This window comes from Cajanus cajan, chromosome 7 (genome assembly GCF_000230855.2).
Source record: "Cajanus cajan strain Asha chromosome 7, NIPB_CcT2T_4, whole genome shotgun sequence".
NCBI lineage: Eukaryota > Viridiplantae > Streptophyta > Magnoliopsida > Fabales > Fabaceae > Cajanus > Cajanus cajan.
The window spans coordinates 57,226,144-57,250,118 of record NC_138523.1 but is presented as its reverse complement, the minus strand read 5'-3'; the positions used below and the strand labels follow the sequence as shown (position 1 = coordinate 57,250,118).

The following is a 23,975-nucleotide window of genomic DNA, read 5'->3' as shown; positions in this document are numbered from 1 at the left end:
GTCAGCTCTAGCTACAATTATGTCTTGACAGCAGTGTCTTACTGCAACAATCTCATTCTTTTTCTTCTTTTTATTTTTTAAATAAATGCTTTCAACTTGCAAAACAACATACCAGTCTTTCACATCTTCATTTATTTATTAATTGCTTCATGATTTTTTCTCCCCCGTCAGGAAATTTTCTCAACCTCCAATTAGTAAAAATTCTCATCTATATACGCCTTATGAAAAGTAAAAAAAAAATATCAAATATCAGACAATTTGATTTAATTAAGGGGTAAAGATATTTCTATTAAAGTGGAAACTTAGAGCAATTATTAAAATAAGTATCATATTTATATAATGATATTGATAAATATATTTGATAATGTTGACAAACTTGACAATTTGATTATATTTGTTGAGTTAAAGGGTGAAAATGAAATTAGTCAATTTTGACTCTCTTTCTTGATTATAATTAGTTGTATTTGACTTAGTACATGCGAATGAATTTAAATTGATGCTAATAATTGTATTTAGATTTAATTTAACCTTTTATAATTTTAAATAGGTTCAATTTAATCTATTATTATATGAGAAGTCATGCTAATAAGGTCAACTCAATCTTTTTAATGTTGATTGTTAGAGATTTTAAAAAAATCACTTTAAATCATATTATAATCATAAAAGATTAAATTTTTTAAAGAGTATAATGATCATACAGTCGACGAATTAAATATCATTACTAAAATTTTACTTATTTATTATAAAAATCAATAATTTATCATAAATATTAATTTGTGATTAAATAAATGTGAAATTGCTTTAATCAACTTATTTTATCTATTTTTTAAAAGATAAAAAACTATATTCAATTTAACTTAAAATCTATAACCATTTTTTGGTTTACCATATTTACATGGTCGTTGTTTATTGTCCTAAACCTTTCGTCTGAAATTTACACAGTCCACTTTTTCCAATGGATAACACAAATAGTATCTACAAACGACGAGAACAAAATTATATGGATTCAATCCGCAATTCATCATAAAGGACATGTAAACGCATTATTTTTCTGAAAAATCACTGCTCAGTCCAAACTAAAATGTTATTATTTGCGGGTCACACATGGAGCTCACTAAACTATACATACATAACAAACACACACGGGTACGAGACACAGACGGGTACGAGACAACTCTTGCTCTGCATTTTCAATCATTTATTATTTGCAGGGCACATGAGAAGCTTATTATACAACAAATACATGAGATGCATCATGAATCATCTGGGATCTATGGTGAAAAAGGTTTGGATAAAAGTAAGAATTACAATTAGTAATGCAGCAAAAAAGGCAATTATAGTCCAGGGGGTATTGAAATGAGTATTGTAAGCTTCAGCCAACCATGTCTTCCACTTAGTTGTGTAATGCTTTTGAATTTGCTGCTTAACAGCAACATATTTCTCGCTGAAGGCCACAGCATCATTGCGGCACCAGTCAGAATAATTATTAGTTGGCAGATCATGACCCAATTCATTGAAGAGATTGGCCAAGTCTTCGTCGCTTCCGAGCAAGTTTGAAAATACACCACTTAATCTCAGCTCCTTCACATCTTCACCATTGTCAATCAATGAATCCATGAAGGAAATGAACGAGCAAAATTCATATTTGCTACGAGAATCTGGACACATCTCATAAGCTATCAGGTTTCGAAAAAAATAAAGCGTGTTATCATAGAAATAAAATATTGGAAGTCTCAATTCCCCACTAAACCACTTAGATTTGAAATGAATGTCATTCCATGCATATGGATTGCTTGCTAAGGAATTTGGTATCACTCTAATACCTGCTCTTTTTAGATCTCGTACGTTCTTATAAGTATACCAACTGTTACCATTTGGGTCAATTTGAGAATTGTTGTGTTCATCACCATCATCTTGCTGAGCGTGGATCACCCTTTCGGGTGACAGATATGCTGAGTGATTATAATCGAGTATATGAATTGGTTTAGGATTTTGGACATAGACACGTATTGTGCCCATATGTTTGGATTCACCAAAGTCAGAATGATTGGAAAATAAAAAGTCCAAATTGGGACCTTCCTTTTTGCTTAGCATCTCAAGTAATCTCCTTGGAAGTTGGTTTTCCAACAACATTGTATCTCTCCGAATTTGCAATAGTTGGTGTAGCTTAAGGTTTAATGCTTCTGGACACTGCTCATCAATATTTTCCATGAAATGAAGCAAAGAACATCCATCCACAAACAACATCCAAGCAAGGTCATTGTCATCATACTTCCCTTCTAATATCACGTCATCAGCAAACTCATTCTTCAATTCTTCCATGTTATCTTCTATTCTTTTAAGCAAAACTTGTGTCACTTCACCATAATCTTGATTTTCATTGTATTTTGCAATAAACTTTGATGTCCACAGAAGTTTATAATGCTCTCCTTCCTTTAGAATTTCACAACCGTGATGGATAGGACCAAATGATATCATCTTTGGTGTACAATACTTCACAAACATGTCATTACGTCGCAACATAAAAGGTACCCTTTGGATCTTGGGAGTTGAAATTCTGTTCTTTTCAAATCTTTGTTCTACTATTTTTAGTTGGGCAAGCTTCTCATCTAATTTCTTGCTCATTATTGAAGAGTTAGCTGGTCTCCAAAATTTTTGCTAAGATTCCTTGTGTTTATTCCAAAACTATCTAATACAAATACAAATATTATAAATTAGGGCACAACATAAAAATCAAATAAAAGAGAAAACACTCATCATTAGTCTTACCTTCTCTTTTTCCTTTCTTTATTCCTATTTTTTTTTATATATGAATCACTAAGAATAAATTCTACTATTGATTGTTTTTCACTACGGCCGGTCACTATGTAATTTTATTGTCTTGATAAATTTTCTTTCAAAATTAATTCATGAATTTCTCAATTTTTACAATCCTCCCTTCAAATTTTTTTAATCCCAAAATATTTATATCATTTTTTGGTTGTTGTTGAAAATCTCTATAAATTAAACCTATATTGAATCATTTTCTACTTAAAACTAACTAATCAAAACATCACACATTTCACCTAAAAATAAATATTAGACTTATATTTTTCCTTGTTTAAAACTTCAATCTTTCACCTCACAAAATCTTTGAATATCATTATTTTATTTTCTCCTTTTGAACCATTTTAATAATTTTCTATCTCAAATTCATCGTATTATACTTCTTATTATTCGATTCAACATTAAAAAAATGATGGTCGTATGTAAAAGAAAGTGATAGGGGAACTCAAACCAAAGTCGAACTAATAATTCCAGAGAATGAGGGATAAAAAATGCAAAAGAAAAAAAAGAGTAAAATATACAACAACACATGAAAAAGAAAATAATAAAGTATAGCAAATTAATCATAAATCATAATGACGGATAAAATAATAAGTAAAAAAATTTAATTAAGCTTAAATATGTTTACATCTCTATGATCAATATCATTCTGTCTTTTTTTATTCTGTGTAAATTTTTTTGTTAATTTTAGATTCTTGCAATTTTCTTAGTGCTATCTTTTAGTCTTTATTATTAGCTCTAATTAATTTATTGCTAAAACAAATAAAAAATAGAATATTAATTAAAATAACAGATAATATTTTAAATTAAGATAATTAAATTATTTTTGTGCATAATTTAATTAAGTAATATATTTATTGTTTATTATAAGTAAGGAAAATTACATGTAATTTTATATTTTATTTTATTTTTAATATATTATGAAAAATATATTTTTTAATATTATTCTTACTTTTCAGTTAACCAATTTATTTATATATTTTAAAAATATAATTTAATGAAACGCTCATAATTTTTTTTTGTTCAATATATTACTTTTATGACAAAATTACTACTTGTTACACATAAAAATAAATAAATATATTACAATTAATTAAAATTAATAAATTGATATTAAAAAGTAGAATTAAAAGTTAGGTATTAAAATACATTATAAGTAAATTATAATATATTTTTAAAAAAAATAAAATATTAAAAAATTAACAAAATTAAATGTAAGAATAAAATTAAATACAATAAAAATTAAATTATGATAAAAGGAATAAATTAAATGTAATAAATATGATTATTTGTAATATATTAAAATTAAAATTTAATTGCAAAATTAAATTATATATAATTGTATTATTTTATATAATAATAAATATATTAATTAAATCATGCATGTAAATATAATTTAATTATTTCAATCTAAAATATTATTTATTACCTTTATTATCTTAATTGATATTTTATATTTGGTCTCAATTTTTGTGTGGCAATTTTCTTTCTCCTTTTAGCACAAAACTAACTAGAATTATTAATAAGGATTATAAAGCAACACAAAGAAACGTTAAAGAACTAAAAATGAATAATTATTTTAGAGAAATTAAAATAAGAAAAAATAATATTTGCAAGAAATTAAATTTTATTTAAGCGGGAAAAAAAAGATGCATCAATAAAAGGTAATGACATTTCTTATATACAATTTTATTTATGACATTAAATGAACATAATATATAGTTAATTAATAAAATAGAAAAAATACATTGCAGAGGGCATTTTTTCTACATATGATATTTATATTGTTAAGTTATTTCCTTATTAATGCCGAGAAAAAAAAATGGAGATAACTGCGTATATGCTGCTGAAGCATAAAGAAACTGTAGCAGTCGTCTAAATGCATAACAACTACCGATTAATTAGATCACAGTATAAAAAAAACCTTTATAACTTTGTTGGCCTAGGGAAAGTGTGCAATTACCAACAATTTTAAGAACAAAACTTTTATAATTTTTTTTTTGTCTTTTATTAATTATTATCATAGAATTCATACATTTTTATAAAGAATTAAAATAATAATAAATAATATATCTATCAAGAAAAGAAATTACTTTTATATATATATATATATATATATATATATATATATATATATATAAATAGATAAATAGATAATATAGTCATAAGCTTACAGCAATTACGGTAATTTTGAAATATAAACTTTAAAGCAAAACAAACCATGACATGCATGCAAAGGAATTTCAGCTATACAACACTACACCTCAAAATCAAAATTAGAATATCCAAGTATGATTAATCGTTTAGAAAATTAAAAAGTACGATAGACAGAATCAAAGTGACGCACCTGAGAAAAACTCTGCAGTGCCTATGGCGAAGATCGGAGTGAGATTCAAAGCTACACCAAGTACTGTATTATATAATAAGAGCTTGAAGAGGCCTTGGAAGTGGAGATCAACGTTTACCTTTGCCAACATCAAGACGCGAACAATGGAAATATTAAACTTACAAGTTGCACATGTCAAAATTAATAAAAATAAAAATATTGAACTTGCAAATTGCAAGACACAGACAAAGATAAATATTAATTAAACTTGCAAGTTGCAATCACATACATAGGTAAACCCAAAAATACTTTTAAACTTGCACATGGAAGCAACTATCTGCTTTTGATAACATTATCATCCTGACTTCATTTTTCAAAAGTACATAAACATCCACATATTAAACTTGCAAATCGCAAGACGAGGACAAAGGTAAATATTCAACTTGCAAGTAACAATTACAGTACATGGGCAAATAGATAAATATAATCCTCTAATTAATGCGTTTTCCTTTTCTTGCTGTATAAATAGTTATTTTAATTTCACACTTGTTTTTGAAATTTGTTCATTGTATAACATGCGAAAACATTGAGTTGTAACTTGTAATTATAGCTTTATTTAGGTTTCGCTGGATGATTTAATTTGATTTTGATGTTTTCTTTATAACCTGAAGCCTTATAAATTCATTTAACTAATCATAGGTATAGCATCATTAATTAAATTAGGTTTTGTTTTCTGGTTTGAACAGTCATTGGTTGTTGTCCTTTCACTGTCAATAATAACTTTATCTTTATTCTGTTATGTCAAGCTTCACATTTACTAGGCTCAAAAGTCGTTTGCTGTAATCAGGCACGTCAATTTTTTTTTTTTAATTATACAATATCATTTTTATTTTATTTTTAAAAATAAATTAAAATTATCATTTTTTATATAAATTTTTATTTAAATATAAAATGATACGATTATAATGTTTTGTTATTCTTATTATTAATTTTTTTATGCATTATACTTACAAAAGGGAAAAATATATTTTTGATTTTTTTTAAAATTTTTCAAAATTTTGTTCTAAATTTTTAATTTATTTTTGTTTTCTTAATTTGGAGATACGTTACTTTTGATTTATTCATATAATATTTTACAAAACTCGATAATATAAAAATAAATTAAATAAAAATATAATATATCTATTTTAGATTTATTATTATTATTATTATTATTATTATTTCTTTAATATAATAAAACATGTTATTTTTTAATTTAAGGTTTAATATGTTAAATGTTCAATGTAATAAAAATATAGTATATCTATAACCATTTTTTAGTTGACCAAATTTACATGGTCGTTGTTTATTGTCTTAAACCTATCGTCTGAAATTTACACAGTCCACTTTTTTCAATGCATAACGCAAATAGTATCTGCAGATGACAAGAACGAAATCATATGGATCCAATCAACAATTCATCATAAAGAACATGTAAACACATGATTTTTCTGAAAAATTACAGCTCACTCCAAACTAAAAGATTATTATTTGTGGGTCACACGTGGAGCTTACTATACTACATACATAATAAACACAGACGGGTACGAGACAACTCTTGCTCTGCATTTTCAATCATTTATTATTTGCAGGGCACATGAGAAGCTTATTATACCAACAAATACATGAGATGCTTCATGAATCATCTGGGATGTATGGTGAAAAGGGTTTGGATAAAAGTAAGAATTAAAATTTGTAATGCAGCAAAAAAGGCAATTATAGTCCACGGGGTACTGAAATGAGTATTGTAAGCTTCAGCCAGCCATGTCTTCCACTAAGTTGTGTAATGTTTTTGAATTTGCTGCTTAACAGCAATATATTTCTTGCTGGGGGCCACAACATTATCGAGGTGCAAAGAGTCAGAAAATACTTTAGTTGGCAGATCAACACCCAATTCATTGAAGAGATTAGCCAAGTTTTCGTCGCTTCCGAGCAAGTTTCTAAATACACCACTTAATCTCAGCTCCTTCACATCTTCAGCATTGTCAATCAATGAATCCATGAATGAAATGAACGAGCAAAATTCATTTTTGCTAAGAACATTTGGACACATCTCATACGCTATGAGGTTTCGAAAAATAAAGAGCGTGTTATCATTGAAATAAAATATTGGAAGTGTCAATTCCTCGCTAAATCACTTAGATTTGAAATGAATCTCATTCAATGCCAATGAACTTCCTCCTAACAAATTTGGTATCATCCGAATGCTTGCTTTTTTTTTAGATCTCGTACATTCTTATAAGTAAAAAAATTGTTAGCATTTGGGCCTATTTGAAAATTATTGTCTTCATCACCATCATCTTGATCACCATCATCTTGCTAGTTTGGGTTTATATTTATCTCCATTTGATTGTGGATCACCTTTATGTGTGACAGAAATAATAAGCGATGAAAATCGAGTATATGAATTGGTTTAGGATTTTGGATAGAGACTCCTATTATGCCGTTTTGTTTGAGTTGACCAAAGACACAAAGATTGAAAAATAAAAATTCCAACTTGGGTCCTTCCTCTTTGCTTAGCATCTCAAGTAATCTCCTTGGAAGTTGGTTTTCCAACAAAATTGCATCTCTCAAAATTTGCAATAGTTGGTGAAGCATAAGGTTTAGTGTTTCTGGACACTCTATATCAAGATTTTCCATGAAATGAAGCAAAGAACATCCATCCACAAACAACATCCAAGCAAGGTCATTGTCATTATACTTCCCTTCCAATATCACGTCATCAGCAAACTCTTTCTTCAATTCTTCCATGTTATCTTCTATTCCTTTAAGCAAAACTTGTGTCACTTCATCAGAATCTAGATTTTCATTGTATTTTGCAACAAACTCTGATGTCCACAGAAGTTTATAATGCTCTCCTTCCTTTATAATTTCACTACCGTGATGGATGAGACCAAATGATATCATCTTTGATGTACAATACTTCACAAACCTGTCATTATCTCGCAACAAAAGTGGTACCCTTTGGATCTTGAAAGTTGAAATTCTGTTCTTATCAAATCTTTGTTTAACATTTTTTAGTTGGGCAAGCTTCTCATCTAATTTCCTGCTCATTATTGAAGAGTTGGCTGGCCTCCAAAATTTTTGCTAAGATTCCTTGTGTTTATTCCAGAACTATCTAATACAAATACAAATGTTATAAATTAGGGCACAACATAAAAATCAAATAAAAGGGAAAATACTCACCATTAGTCTTACCTTCTCTTTTTCCTTTCTTTATTCCCAATTTTTTTTTATATATGAATCACTAAGAATGAATTCTACTATTGATTATTTTTTACTATGGTCACTATGTAATTTTATTGTCTTAATGATAAATTTTCTTTCAAAATTAATTCATGAATTTCTCAATTATTACAATCTCCCTTCAAATTTTTTTAATCCCAAAATCTTTATATCATTTTTTGGTTGTTATTGAAAATCTCTATAAATTGAACCTATATCGAATCATTTTCTACTTAAAACTCACTAATCAAAACATCACACATTTCACCTAAAAATAAATATTAGACTTATATTTTTCCTTGTTTAAAACTTCAATCTTTCACCTCACAAAATCTTTAAATATCATTATTTTATTTTCTCCTTTTGAACCATTTTAATAATTTTCTATCTCAAATTCATCGTATTATACTTCTTATTATTCGATTCAACATTAAAAAAATGATGGTCGTATGTAAAAGAAAGTGATACGACCATCATTATTATTATTATTAAGAATAACAAAATCTTTAAATATCATTGTTTTGTTATTCTTATTATTAATTTTTTATGCATTATACTCATAAAAGGGGAAAATATATTTTTGATTTTTTAAAATTTTTTCAAAATTTTGTTCTAAATTCTCAATTTATTTTTGTTTCTTAATTTGGAGACACATTACTTTTGATCCTTAAAGTTATTCGTATAATATTTTATAAAACTCAATAATATAAAAATAAATTAAATAAAAATATAATATATCTATTTTAGATTTATTATTATTATTATTATTATTATTTCTTTAATATAATAAAACATGTTATTTTTTAATTTAAGGTTTAATATATTAAATGTTTAATGTAATAAAAATATAGTATATCTATAACCATTTTTTAGTTGACCAAATTTACATGGTCGTTGTTTATTGTCTTAAACCTATCATCTTAAATTTACACAGTCCACTTTTTCCAACGCATAAGGCAAATAGTATCTGCAGATGACGAGAACAAAATTATATGGATCCAATCAACAATTCATCATAAAGAACATGTAAACGCATTATTTTTCTGAAAAATTACAGCTCACTCCAAACTAAAAAGATTATTATTTGCGGGTCACACATGGAGCTTACTATATACTACATACATAACAAACACAGACGGGTACGAGACAATTCTTGCTCCTGCATTTTCAATCATTTATTATTTGCAGGGCACATGAAAAGCTTATTATACCAACAAATACATGAGATGCATCATGAATCATCTGGGATCTATGATGAAAAAGGTTTGGATAAAAGTAAGAATTATAATTAGTAGCAGCAAAAAGGCAATTATAGTCCACGGGGTACTGAAATGAGTATTGTAAGCTTCAGTCAACCATGTCTTCCACTTAGTTGTGTAATGTTTTTCAATTTGCTGCTTAACAGCAACATATTTCTTGCTGAAGGCCACAACATTATCGAGACACCAGCAGTCAGAATATATTTTAGTTGGCAGATCAGCACCTAATTCATTGAAGAGATTGGCCAAGTCTTCGTCGCTTCCGAGCAAATTTCTAAATACACCACTTAATCTCAACTCCTTCACATCTTCACCATTTTCAATCAATGAATCCATGAAGGAAATGAACGAGCAACATTCATATTTGCTAAGAACATCTGGACACATCTCATACGCTATGAGGTTTTGAAAAAAATAGAGAGTGTTATCATAGAAATTAAATATTGGAAGTCTCAATTCCCCACTAAAAGTGTGTTTGATATGGCGTTTAAATTGTGTAAACGTTCGTTCAACTCAAAGCAACAACTTTGTTGCTTCTCAATTCTTGCATCAGAAAGTGAAAAACTATGGTTACGTTTACAAAACCGCATACCCAAACACATACTAAACCACTTAGATTTGAAATGAATCTCATTCCATGCATATGGACTTTTGGCTGAGGAATTTGGTATCATCCAAATCCCTGCTCTTTTTAGATCTCATACGTTCTTATAAGTAAACCAATTGCCCGTTTTTGGATCTATTTGAAAATTGTTGTCTTCATTACCATCATCTTGCTGGTTTTGGAGTGTATTTATCCCCATTTGAATATTGATCTCTCTTTTGGGTGACAGGTAATGTGAGCGATAATAATCAAGTAAATGAATTGGATTAGGATTTTGGACAGAGACATTCATTGTGTCCCTATATTTGGATTGACCAAAGTCAGCATGATTGGAAAATAAAAATTCCAACTTGGGTCCTTCCTCTTTGCTTAGCATCTCAAGTAATCTCCTTGGAAGTTGGTTTTCCAACAAAATTGTATCTCTCCGAATTTGCAATAGTTGGTATGACACACTCTCTACTCCACATATCATAGTACAAATAATAAAATTTAAATAACACAATTTTTCATTTTTTTTAAATATTAAACATGTTCAGATAAAGAGCACCACATTCATAACTTAAACAAATAACATAATCACAAAAGAAATAAGAATAAGATTTTCAAAATAATTTAAAAGAAACAACATACTAATCTAATCTTATCTACGTCCCGATGTCACATGTCCTATCAGAGCAAATCTCAACATAGAAGCCTAAGCTTCATCACCAATATCCTCAGTCTCATGCTGATAATCACTTGTAAAACAGTCAAGAAAAAATAACATAAGAAAAGGGGGTGAGAAACATCTCACTCTGGCTCACAGTGTAGGAATATACACTGGATAGCCAAATACAAACAAAACATATATAACACAGATAAATTAGTAATAATATCACATCTCACTCATTCAAGACATAAAAACATCAATTTATCATATAACATTAAAATTCACATGGATGGACATGGACTACATTTTATCATGCATGTAGCACTAGTAAAACATTACATGGCATATTGTCGCTAGCAATATACGAAGAGTAGTCTAGGAGTATATGTCGGGTCACACCCTCTGCGCACTCTCACTAGAAGGACATACTACCAGAGTCTCGTCGGGATAGCTAAGTCGCGCAAGATACATCCCATGCACACAATGGGCGAGACTGGAACTTCCAAACCGAGCTATCCCCAAGGACTAATCCCCAAAACTTTTACACTAGAAGGCCTTTTCTGGCAATATATTTCATATCGTACCCTTAAAATTATTTATGCACATGATGCATGTCAATCAAGACTCTATGCATTCTCATATCACATTATTATCATCACATCTCAGCATCACATTTCATCATCACATTTCATTCCATCATCATATTCACATTATCACATTATATTCACAATTCTCACAGAGCACTTTAATCTATATTAAAACTCATCTATTTTGAAATTAAACACATATTTACACTCTGCAAACATTAAGGAATACAATAAAGCAATCAGAAGCAAAACAGAAAATATTCGTATTTTGCCCGTTTTCTCATAAGGTTTCCCGTAGGAACTAGGAACCCACGGAATACTCTAATTCATATAAAAACATATTCATTTTCAAAATTAACCACATATTCATGCATCACATCCAACAAGGAACACAACAAAGCAATTAGAAGGCAAAACATAAAACATTCATATTTTGCCCGTTTTTTCACGGGATTTCCCGTAGGGACCCACAGAAATCTCAAATCATACAACTATAATTTTAAAACTAAAATTAATCATCCATTCAAGCAATTTATACAATTAATTACATACAAGAGGAACAATAGATGAAACAGATACAATTGAAAAAAATCTCTCATACATGAGCATACAACAAACACAAGATTGGAGGCCAATCCCACTACCCAACATACATTTCTCACTCCTCCCTTACCTGGATGAGCAGAAGACGAATGGTCTTGGTGTAATTTAAGATCGTTCCTGAGTACTTTTCCTTAGACCTCTTTGTATCTCCTCTTTTTTTTCCTAACCCTTCAGAAGGCAAACGAGGCAGATAGGATTAACGCTACTTGACTTCTTTCTTAAAATTAATTCATTGGGCTGGGTCAACCCAACCCATTTTCCTTCTCTTCTAACCCACTTCTCTTTTTCCTCTAAATATATATATATATAATAAATACATGTATATTATAAAATATTTTTCCTCTATAATAATAATATATTTTTGACCCAAAATATCATATAAAATTAACATTCTCTTAAAACATATAAATATTTATTTAAAAATACTAATAAAAATACTTATTTAATATGTACAAAATAATTGTCCAAAATAATAATTATTTAAAACGCACAAAATAATATTCTTCTATAATTATTAAAATAATTATGACCAAATATCATATAATAATAATAATAATAATAACTTTTTTGAAAACTGGGGTGTTACAGTTGGTGAAACTTAAGGTTTAGTGCTTCTGGACGCTGCTCATCAAGATTTTCAATGAAGCAAAGAACATTCATCCAAAAACAGCATCCAAGCAAGGACATTGTCATCATACTTCCCTGCTTTCAAAATATTACGTCATCAGCAAACTCTTTCTTCAATTCTTCCATGTTATTTTCTACTCTTTTAAGCAAAATGTGTGTCACTTCATCAGAATCTTCATTTTCATTGTATTTTGCAACAAACTTTGATATCCACACACAGAAGTTTATAATGCTCTCCTTCCTTTAGAATTTCGCTACCATGATGGATGGGACCAATAGATATCATCTTTGACGTACAATACTTTACAAACCTGTCATTACGTCGTAACAAAAGAGGTACCCTTTGGATCTTGGGAGTTGAAATTATGTTCTTATTAAATCTTTGTTCAGTCTTTCTTAGTTGGGCAAGCTTCCCATCTAATTTCCTGCTCATTATTGAAGAGTTGGCTGGTCTCCAAAATTTTTGCTAAAATTTCTTGTGTTTTTTCCAGAACTATCTAATACAAATACAAATGTTATAAATTAGAGGCACAACATAAAAATCAAATAAAAGGGAAAATACTCACCATTAGTCTTACCTTCTCTTTTTCCTTTCTTTATTCCCAATTTTTTATATTTTTTTGTATATGATTCACTAAGAATAAATTCTACTATTGATTGTTTTTTACTAACATCACTATGTAATTTTATTATCTTGATATTTTTTCTTTCAAAATTAATTCATGAATTTCTCAATTTTTACAATCCTCCCTTCAATTTTTTTTAATCCCAAAATCTTTATATCATTTTTTGGTTGTTGTTGAAAATCTCTATAAATTGAACTTATATTAAATCATTTTCTACTTAAAACTCACTAATCAAAATATCACACATTTCATCTAAAAATAAAAATTAGACTTATATTTTTCTTTCTTTAAAACTTCAATCTTTCACCTCACAAAATCTTTAAATATCATTATTTTATTTTCTCCATTTTGAACCATTTTAATAATTTTCTATCTCAAATTCATCGTATTATACTTCTTGTTATTCGATTCTAACATCAAAAAAAATATATGGTCGTATGTAAAAGAAAATGATTCAAGAATTCCAGAGAATGAGGGATAAAAAAATGCAAAAGAAAAAAAAGTAAAATATACATCAATACATGAAAAAGAAAATAATAAAGTTGCAAATTAATCATAAATCATAATGATGGATAAAATAATAAGTAAAAAATTTAAGCTTAAATATGTTTTCATCTCTATGATCAATATCATTCTGTCTTTTTTTATTCTCTGTAATTTTTTTGTTAATTTTAGATTCTTACGATTTTCTTAGTGTTATCTTTTAGTCTGTATTATTAAATCTAATTAATTTATTGCTAAAATAAATAAAAAATATAGAATATTAATTTAGATAACAGATAATATTTTAAATTAAGATAACTAAATTATTTTTGTGCATAATTTAATTAAGTAATATATTTATTGTTTAATATAAGTAAGAAAATTACATGTAATTTTATATTTTATTTTATTTTTAATATATTATGAAAAATATGTTTTTTAATATTATTCTTAAATTCAATATACCAATTTATTTATAACACTATATTTTAAAAATATAATTTAATGAAACGCAAATAATTTTTTTTCAATATATTACTTTTATGACAAAATTACTACTTGTTAATATAAAAATAAATAATTATATTACAGTTAATTAAAATTAATAAATTGATATTTAAAGTATCATTAAAAGTTAGGTATTAAAATACATTAAGAGTAAATTATAATTTTTTTTTTTAAAACTAAAATATTAAAAAAAATTAAATGTAAGAATAAAATTAAATACAATAAAAATTAAATTATGAAAAAAGGAATAAATTAAATATAATAAATATCATTATTTGTAATATATTAAAATTAAAAATTAATTACAAAATTAAATTATATATAATTATATTAATTTATAAAATAATAAATATATTAATTAGATCATGCATGTCAAAGTAATTTGATTATTTCAATCTAAAATATTATTTATTAACGTTATTATCTTAATTGATATTTTATATTTTGTCTCAATTTTTATGTGGTAATTTTGATTCTCCTTTTAACACAAAACTAACTAGAATTATTAATAAGGATTACAAAGCAACAAAAGAAACGTCAAAGATCTAAAAATGACTAATTATTTTAGAAAAATTAAAATAAGACGAAATAATATTTGCAAGAAATTAAATTTTATTCAAGCCAAAAAAATAAAAATAAAAGATGCATCAATAAAAGGTAATGAAATTTCTTATATACAATTTTATTTAGAAGCTTATAAGTTTTTTTTTTTTTTTTGTAATTTTCAATTCTAAATTATAAAGCAATATACAATTACAAACCATGACATGAATAAATAGCACCCGTTTTTAAAATATTTTATAGTTGATAAGAGAAAAAAAAAAAAGTTGAGTGGCGTTTTTAAATGTGAGAAATTAAAAAAAAAATGAAGAGTTGTGTTGTTGCTTTTTTTTCTCCCCTTATTTAAATATATTTTAAAGTACTTATAAAATGGTTGAGTTTTAATTTTGGATTTTGTAAAAACTTTTTATTGTTTATATTCTTCTAAAGTTTGTAAATATTATTTGCAATCCTTATAAAATATATTTTTATCTTTATAAAATAAGTAAATTTTGGTTTTAGTCTCTGTAATTTTTATTTTAATTTTTATCTATCTAAAATCTAACATAATTATTTTTGGTCTCAATGAATAATTTTAAGGTATATAAATAATTTTTATTTTAATGATTTATAATTTTTTTTAAAATGTAATCACACACTAACATGGTATCATTAATAGTTGTGGGTAGTACTTGATATGATCACTTAACCTTTTAATGAACAAATAGTATTTACAATAAATAAAACAAATAAGTAATTAACAATGATTACACAATAATTAAGATTAAATAATAATTTAAATTTTTAAAAATAAATTATAAGAACTAAAATCATAACTTATTAATTTTATAAAGACTAAAAAATTGTTAATTTTTAAATAACCTCTATCATTTTTTAGTGATGCAACTTATTAACAATTTATATATTTTGCCATGTTATATGACATATTGAGATACATCACATTCATTATAGGATTATTTTAATAAGTTTTAAAATTCATATGAACCAAAATACAAGTAATTGAAAGATTAAAATTAAAATTTATCATCTTCATGGGAATTAAAAAATACTCATATGTTTAATTATAATTTAATAACCTAAACTTAGTTTTTTTAATTCATGTATGAAATTATATAAATCATACATAACATAGGTAGAACATAAAATACTAATGGCAGATCCCTACTATAAAGTAAAATAGAAAAATGGTAACCTCTAAAATTTTTTAAATTTTGTTTTTATCCTCCAAAATCTTTTATATTAAATTAGTCCCTCTAAAATTATAATATATTAAGTTTGATATACATTTTTTAACTTTGTTAGTAATTGTGTCTTATATGGAAAAAAAAAAAATCCTAACAAACGAAAAGTTTTCTTTTAATTTACTAAAAAATTTCAAATTCATTTTTGTTATCTAATTTTTTGTTATATTAAATTAGTCAATATAAAATTAGAACGAATTGACTCTAATTCTTGAAAAATATTACTTCCATCTTGTTGAGGTCCAACAATAGATATAAGCAGATAATTTTATTTATTATTGTAATAGTTCTATTTGTGTGTTATAATTATAGTGAAAACCATTTACTAATGGAGCTATTAATTTTAGTTATGTTTACTAATAGAACATATTTTTGGTTGGTGAAAATGTTATTTTTGACAGAGTATTAAAATGATCTAATTATATATGTTATCCAATCTTTTAGAAAAAAAGTTAAATAAAATAAAAACAGAACCTCTTAATGACCAAATTTATTTTGTTTTACTTTTACATTTACAGGGACTAATTTAATTTAAAAAGAAATAGATGACCAAAAAGGAATTTAAATTTTTTTAGAAAGACTAAAAATGTTTTATATTTGTCACATGCAGGAACGGATCTAAGTTATGTATAGTGGGGGCACTTGCCCCTACTACCATTTGATACACACATATTTTTTATTTAAAAAAAATATTTTTAAAAAAATTATATTTTAATAAAATAAACATAAATGTTTAAATTATAGTTTGTATAAAATATAAATTTTGAGGAGATATTCATTTATTTGATGTCTGTCAAACTTTTGAAAAAAGAATAATTCTCTTATGTAATAAAGAATATTCCTCAATAACGAATAATTTTTTTAAAAGTTTAATTATAATATATATATATATATATATATATATATTAATACTCACATATATAATGCAATATGTTAAAAAAAAAAAATTTTGATAAAATAAAATTTGTAGATGTATGTTTACCTATTGCGATTTCTATTTATTATATATGGCAATTAAAAAAATCAAAATAGTAAGATTATATATGTTGATTAAAAAAAAAAAAATAAGAAAGATCGGAAGATTTATGTTCTATTTAGAATTTTTATTATAAATTATATTTTAAAATAAATTATCATCTAAAAATATATATTAGATATTAAAAACATGTTTATATCATAAATAAATTAAACTTGGTTTTTATAAAATTTAACATCTATTTTTATATTTTTATTAGTGTTAAATTATTTTAAAGTAGGTCTTTAGGATTATAATTCTAACCAAATATTTGAAAAAATATTTACGGTAGATAAATTATAATATAATTTAGTCGGACCTAATTATTTTTATTTTTAATTATAATCGTAGATATAAAATCTTGTAAAAAATAATTATGATATATTTATATTTTTAAAAATTATATGTAAAATTTTTAATACTACAAATATATGAATAAATATTGTCCCAACTATCTAAAATTTCTGGATCTATCATTGACTATAAATATACGAATAAATATTGCCCTCATTATCTAAAATTTCTAGATTTATCACTAGTCACATGTATTTTTATCTATCATGCATAACATCATTATTGATGGAACTATAATTTTTTTTAGAGAAACTAATTTAATAAAAAAAATTAAAAACCAAATGCGAATTTTAATTTTTTTTCTAGAGAAATTAAACCCAACTTTTACCCTATAGAAAATTAAACTCACCACCATAAATTGTTCTCAATTTAGTGAGACTTTGAAGTCATGAAAACTCCACCGTTTGTATTTTCTTAGATCCCGAACTTCTGAAAATGATCGACATACACCAAAAGAAAAAAGTAAACAAGTATATATATATATATATATATATATATATATATATATATATATATATATATATATATATGTATATAATCTAATAATCTCTCTTGTTTGTTAAAATCTTCTAGTTGGATGTTACATGTTCATCGGAGAGACAGAAGAAAAAAAAAACTAGTAAAGTAAAATTATGATTTTGGTCCATTTCATCATTCAAATAGATATTGAAAATCACAAGCATGAGCAAATAAATAAAAAATATTAAACTTACAAAGAAGCTATTGCGTCTGCTTTGTACCGTACTATGATTACAATTGTGAATTATTGGCTCTCCGCAAATGTCGGCAATGGAAAATGGAATCCACTAGCCAAAAAGCAAAAGTAGTGATAGTGGACGTCACTCTTAATAAATTCCTGCAATAGTAACTGACAGTGACACCTAAGAGGAATTTGTTTAGAGATATTTATCTAAATGACTTTGAGTGAATCATATTTAGAGATATTTGGCTGCCCTCTTAGGTGACTCTTTAACCAAGAGAATATTTAACCCGACCCTTAGTGCCACCCCAGCCCAGCCCAAGAGAATCATATTTAACCAAGGAATATTTAGAGATATTTGTTAAGAGTTATTAACTGATATCTTGGGTTGCTATCAGTTAGTGACTCTTTGTTTTCAAGTATCAGGATAGCTTCGAAGCAAATATTTAACCAAGGAAGTTAGGAAGGAATGAAATTTGTCTCAAATTAAAAGTAACGAATCATTTGTAACCAAGGAAGAAAGGGATTATATTAACTAATTATATTAACACACAATTTGATAGGTTCCAATCCTATATAGATTATTATTTGCAGGGAACATGAAGAGCTGGTTATATATACTAGCATACTTGAGACTACTCCTGCATTATGAATGTATGGTGAACAAAGTTTGGATAAAAGTGAGAATTAATACTAGTGATGCAGCCAAAAAGGCTATGACAGCCCACGGGGTATTGAAATAAGTATTGTAAGCTTCAGCCAACCATGTCCTCCATTTAGTTGTGTAATGCTTTTCAATTTGCTGCTTAACCAAAATATATTTCTTGTTGAAGCCCAATGAATCAGTTCTGCTGAAGCCAGAATACATTTTAGTTGGCAAATCCTCACCCAATTCATTGAAGAGATTGGCCAAGTCTTGGTCACTTCCGAGCAAGTTTTGAACTACACCACTCAATGTGAGCTCCTTCACATCTTTAACATTGTCAATCAATGAATCCATGAAGGAAATGTATGAGCAAAATTCATATTCACAACGAACATCTCGACACATCTCATACGCTATAATGTTTCCAAAAAAATAGGTCGTGACTTCGTTGTAATAAAATAATGGGAGTCTCAATTCCCCACTAAACCACTTAGAGGTGAAATTAATGTCATTCCATAAAAATGAATTTTTGGATGAGGGATTTGGTATCACTCAAATTCTTGCTCTTTTTAGATCTCGAACGTTCTTGTAAGCCAAGCATCCGGATCTATTTGAATATTATCTTGTTCTTCTTGTTGGTTTGGAGCTGTATTTATCTCCACTTGATCGTACGTGCCGATGGTGATCTACTTAAGGGGTAACATGCAAGCTGAACGATGATAGTAGAGTATATGAATTGGTTTAGGATTTTGGACAAAGACATTTATTGCTCCGTTTCATTTGTATTTACCAAAGTCAAGATGATTGGAAAATAAATATTCCAATTTGGGTCCTCCCTTTTTGCTTAGCATCTCAAGTAATCTCCTTGGAAGTTGGTTCTCCAACAAAAGTGTATCTCTCCAAATGTACATTAGTTGGTCAAACTTGAGGTTTAGTACTTCTGGACACTCCTCATCAACATTTTCCATAAAATGAAGCAAAGAACATTCATCCACAAACAATACCTAAGCAAGGTAATTATCATCATACTTCCCTTCCAATATTACATCATCGTCAAACTCCATTTTCAATTCTTCCATGTTATCTTCTATTGTTTTAAACAAAATTTGACTTGTTTCATCAGAATCTTGATTTTCATTGTATTTTGCCACAAATTTTGATGTCCATAGAAGTTTATAATGCTCTCCTTGCTTTAGAATTTCTACCATGATGGATGGGACCAAATGATATCATCTTTGGTGTACAATACTTCACAAATCTATCATTATGTCACAAAATATAACAGATAGACTTTGGATCTTGGGAGTTGAAATTTTGTTCTTATCAAATCTTTGTTTAGCCTTTTTCAGTTGGGTAAGCCTTACATCTAATTTCGTGCTCATTATTGAAGAGTTAGCTAGTCTTCAAAATTTTTGCTAGGATTCCTTTTGTTTATTCCAGAACTATCTAATTCGAATACAGAAGTTAAAAATTAGAGGCAAAACATAAAAACAAAATAAAATGGAAAATACTCACCATGTTATGCTTACCTTCTCTTTTTCTTTTCTTTCATCCCAATTTTCTAATACGATTGACTTAAAGAATTAAAAAACGTAAAAGATACATCAATACAGGCAATGCCATCTGTGGTTCTATACTATTAAGAAAGAAAGAATTTTTTTTACATAAATCTACGACTAATTTATCTCTATGTCTTTAAATCACTTTCTTTTTTATTTATTTATTCTCTTTTTTTCACCTTAACGTGACATTCTGTTTCCAAATATGTAATTCTATAAGTTACTAGTCATTTTTTATTTTTATTTTTCGTTTTTGAATAGAGGCACACTAGTTCCTTATATATAATATATTAATTTATAGGCTAGCTGTAGTCATTGTAACTTTGAGATCTAAATTTTAAAGAAAAACAAACCATGACATGCATTCCTCAAAATTAGAATATCCAAGTATGATATTAGTTGCTCGTTTGGGAAATTAAAACGTATATGATAGACGTGCAGAAATAAACGAAAGTGACGCACCTGAGGAAGTGAAAGTAAGAGAAAACCTCCTCTAGGAGTGAGATTTTGAAGGGTGCAGCAAGTAATATAATAATAAGACCTTCGAAATCTAAGCATGGCAAAATAGTAAGACGACGAAAGTGGATACATATAAAGGGAAAAGAAATATTAAGTATACTCTCTTTTAAATCTCATTCTATTTAATAATTCTCTCTTATGATTTTTAATAAATTTGAATTAATAAGAGAGTGTGTCGTGTTACTGAAACTTGTCCAAAATCGTGAGAATCACAAAAAAGGGGTCAGATACCAGCCAATGAGGTGGATCCTCTGGGATTGTGTTTTCTCTCCACGGTCGAGATTATTTGAAAGTGAGCCAATTCATGCATGCATGGTTGGATACGAGTCTTCCACGTAGCTAGCTAGGGCTTTATGGGAGTAGTTAGTTTTCACGTTTTCTTCAACTACCATCATTCATTTCAGACTAACTAACTTTTGTTTTATGTTTGCTTTGAACAGAGAAATTAAATGCCCCCTGAAGTTGTGTTCTGGTATTGGATGAGAGAATAATGTGTCTTTTATTTAACTGTTTCTTGCTTAACTTGAGCTTCCGCGCGACGTGGCTTATGATGTAACTTGTAAGACTAATAAGACATTACTTGTCTCTAACTTGCTATAGTCGGTCATTGGATGTTGTCCCATTCTATAAAAAAATGTGAATTACAAGTTTTATTTAATCTTATAAAATTGTACGAGTAATTTTCAAACATTACTTACATTGTTTGAAGTTTGAACACATCTAACATAAATTACCAAAATAAAACACTAATTTTGACCCAAAAATTGTGTAAAACATAATTAGCACTACAAAAAACTTGACTTCTAGAGATGGACAAAAACTGTCACTAAAAGTTAAAAAAGTGTTGGTATAACTGATTTATACATTGACTCACAGACATTTTATCTGTCCATTATGAGAGTCCTATAACAACAATTATTGTTTGTCTCTATAGAATTTTTAGCTGTCACTATAGCCTTAATTTTAATTTATTGTATTTGGTTCATTGCCTGTAGCCTGTAGGTAAAAGTTGTTGATATGTACTTACAATTCCTAGTTGTAGGTAATTTGTTTATTATTTTAAAAGATTATTTTATACCTACAATCTCTATTTATCATTTACTATTATTTAACTAATTTAATTATTTTTAATATTACTTATAATTTTTCAATATTAATTATTAATAAATTTGATTTTTAACAAAATTTAATATAATTAAATTTATAGATATATTATTAGAAACAATTGTAAAATGTACTATATCAAACTTTGCATGGACAAAAATATATAAACACTTAACCATGACTTTATTTGCAATATTCAATTATGTATAATATTCTATTTATATATTCATGGATGTAGCTTTATAATTCTTCAAACATTCAGATATATTGGATAGCGATAATGAGCTCATAGTTTGCTCTAAAAGAAATATTATCTCTATACTAAAATCTTCTCTTTTATTTTATTGAATTCAAAACCACATAGAATACTTTCTTGGCTTGAGATGCAAAAATAAATGGGTCATCACAAATATCATTCCCAGTATGTTGCAAATAATTGAAATTTACTAATGACATGCCTAAATTGCCAATTTTGCAACCCCTATTTATGTCAACCCAATCGCACCTAAAAAGTACAACCTTATATCTTCCCAAGTAATCCAATTGAATTATATCTGTCAATGCACCATAGTAGTTTATTTCCCCTTCCTTAGGTTGCTTATCTCTTGTGCTAGCATAACTTCTTGCCTTAACAGTAACAACAATGCCACTATTTTGAGTCTTTAAGCATCTTTCACGTTTCTTTGTATGAAATCTAACTCCATTAACAATATAACCACTATATTTCCTCACAATTTCTAGTGGACCACGTGCTAGCCATCATCTGTGACAATAACACTACCTTGCTCCTCCAAACGTGCAACCTACCACAATTTTAATAACATTTAATCACAAATTTCAAATGATTCTAAAATTCAATATTATTAATGGATGTTTCTAAACACTTACTCGTTCACGAAACCAATATGAAAATGTTTGACTATGAATTTTGTCAATTTCATACGGAGATAGTCGACGATTTCGTCTCTTAATAAGATTAATGTGTTCTCTATGTACATGAATTCAATCAATATAAATTTCAATAAACAGCATTAAGCTCTAGAAGCAAAAAGTAAAGCTAAATTCAATCAATTGGTACTAAAATACATAACTTATTGTATTATGACAATAACTTCTTATATTCTTGTGGGAATCAACCTGTTTTTCATATTTTTGTCGCTGTCAAGTACAGTAACTATATTTTTTTGGGGTTGGTTGAAGGCTTGAAGCTCTATATATTCTCAGTTTTAAATCATGTATTTCACCATGCACATTCTGAAATCATGACAAATTTTCTAAGGTTATATCTTCCTTCATAAACCAACTATAGAAAACTAATTCCCAACTTTAGATTTATGCGATATATGAGTAATCACTAGGTTATATCTTCCTTCAAATCCTGCTACGAACTTATTAAAAAAGTATTAAATGAAAATGCAATGCATTAATGTCTTGAAAATATAAAACGCGTCTAATACTTGCATGCAAAGTTCCTAAATTGCAACCACGGAGACACCAATTCCGACACAACAGAACAACTCAGCTACATAGGGAACGCGAAGTTGATGAAAAACAGAGACAGAGATTACATCTACAACATTATGTAAAAAGAAAGTCCAAAACTATAAAAAATAATATTGCTATTAAGAGTTGTGGTTACTTTTATCTTCTGAATTCAAGCTTTAAAAGGACTTTCTAAATAATATTAACAAAAAAAAAGAATCAGAACAAAGACACCACACAAAATATCATTTCCAATGAAGAACATTTTCACTATCTCTCAATCAAGCAACAAAAATTCAATATAAGAGAAGATTGAGCAAAAGAACAACTCAAAAAGCAAATCGCAATGAAATAAAGGATTCTAGAAAAAAACCTAGATTAGAAGAACACAAGTGTTACGAGATCTACAAATTTGGAACCAATCCTTTAGATT

General features: G+C 27.1%; 1 protein-coding gene and 2 long non-coding RNA genes across 5 annotated transcripts; 1 reads left to right on the top strand and 2 right to left on the bottom strand.

Moving 5' to 3' along the window:
- Positions 1 to 996: 996 nt before the first annotated feature.
- LOC145949632 (UPF0481 protein At3g47200-like) lies at positions 997 to 5,324 on the bottom strand. 2 transcript variants are annotated; one of them, XM_083060219.1, is made up of 2 exons: positions 5,174 to 5,324; positions 997 to 2,689 (listed from the first exon to the last, which is right to left on the bottom strand). In XM_083060219.1, exon 2 carries the CDS (start codon positions 2,623 to 2,625, stop codon positions 1,261 to 1,263), a length of 1,365 nt encoding a protein of 454 aa, XP_082916345.1. In that variant the 5' UTR covers positions 2,626 to 2,689; positions 5,174 to 5,324; the 3' UTR covers positions 997 to 1,260. The 2 variants fall into 2 exon arrangements, with proteins under 2 accessions (XP_082916345.1, XP_082916346.1); XM_083060220.1 differs by having other exon boundaries at positions 997 to 2,685; positions 5,174 to 5,303.
- Positions 5,325 to 9,559: 4,235 nt separating this feature from the next.
- LOC145949633 (uncharacterized) lies at positions 9,560 to 18,694 on the bottom strand. Of its 2 annotated transcripts, none has more exons than XR_014428019.1 (3): positions 18,246 to 18,694; positions 17,882 to 17,961; positions 9,560 to 13,242 (listed from the first exon to the last, which is right to left on the bottom strand). It is a non-coding gene; the product is annotated as an uncharacterized LOC145949633 (long non-coding RNA). The 2 variants fall into 2 exon arrangements; XR_014428020.1 differs by having other exon boundaries at positions 9,560 to 13,238.
- Positions 18,695 to 18,699: 5 nt separating this feature from the next.
- On the top strand, positions 18,700 to 21,614 carry LOC145949634 (uncharacterized). Its single transcript, XR_014428021.1, has 3 exons — positions 18,700 to 18,980; positions 19,066 to 19,891; positions 21,397 to 21,614. It is a non-coding gene; the product is annotated as an uncharacterized LOC145949634 (long non-coding RNA).
- The last annotated feature ends 2,361 nt before the right edge of the window (positions 21,615 to 23,975 follow it).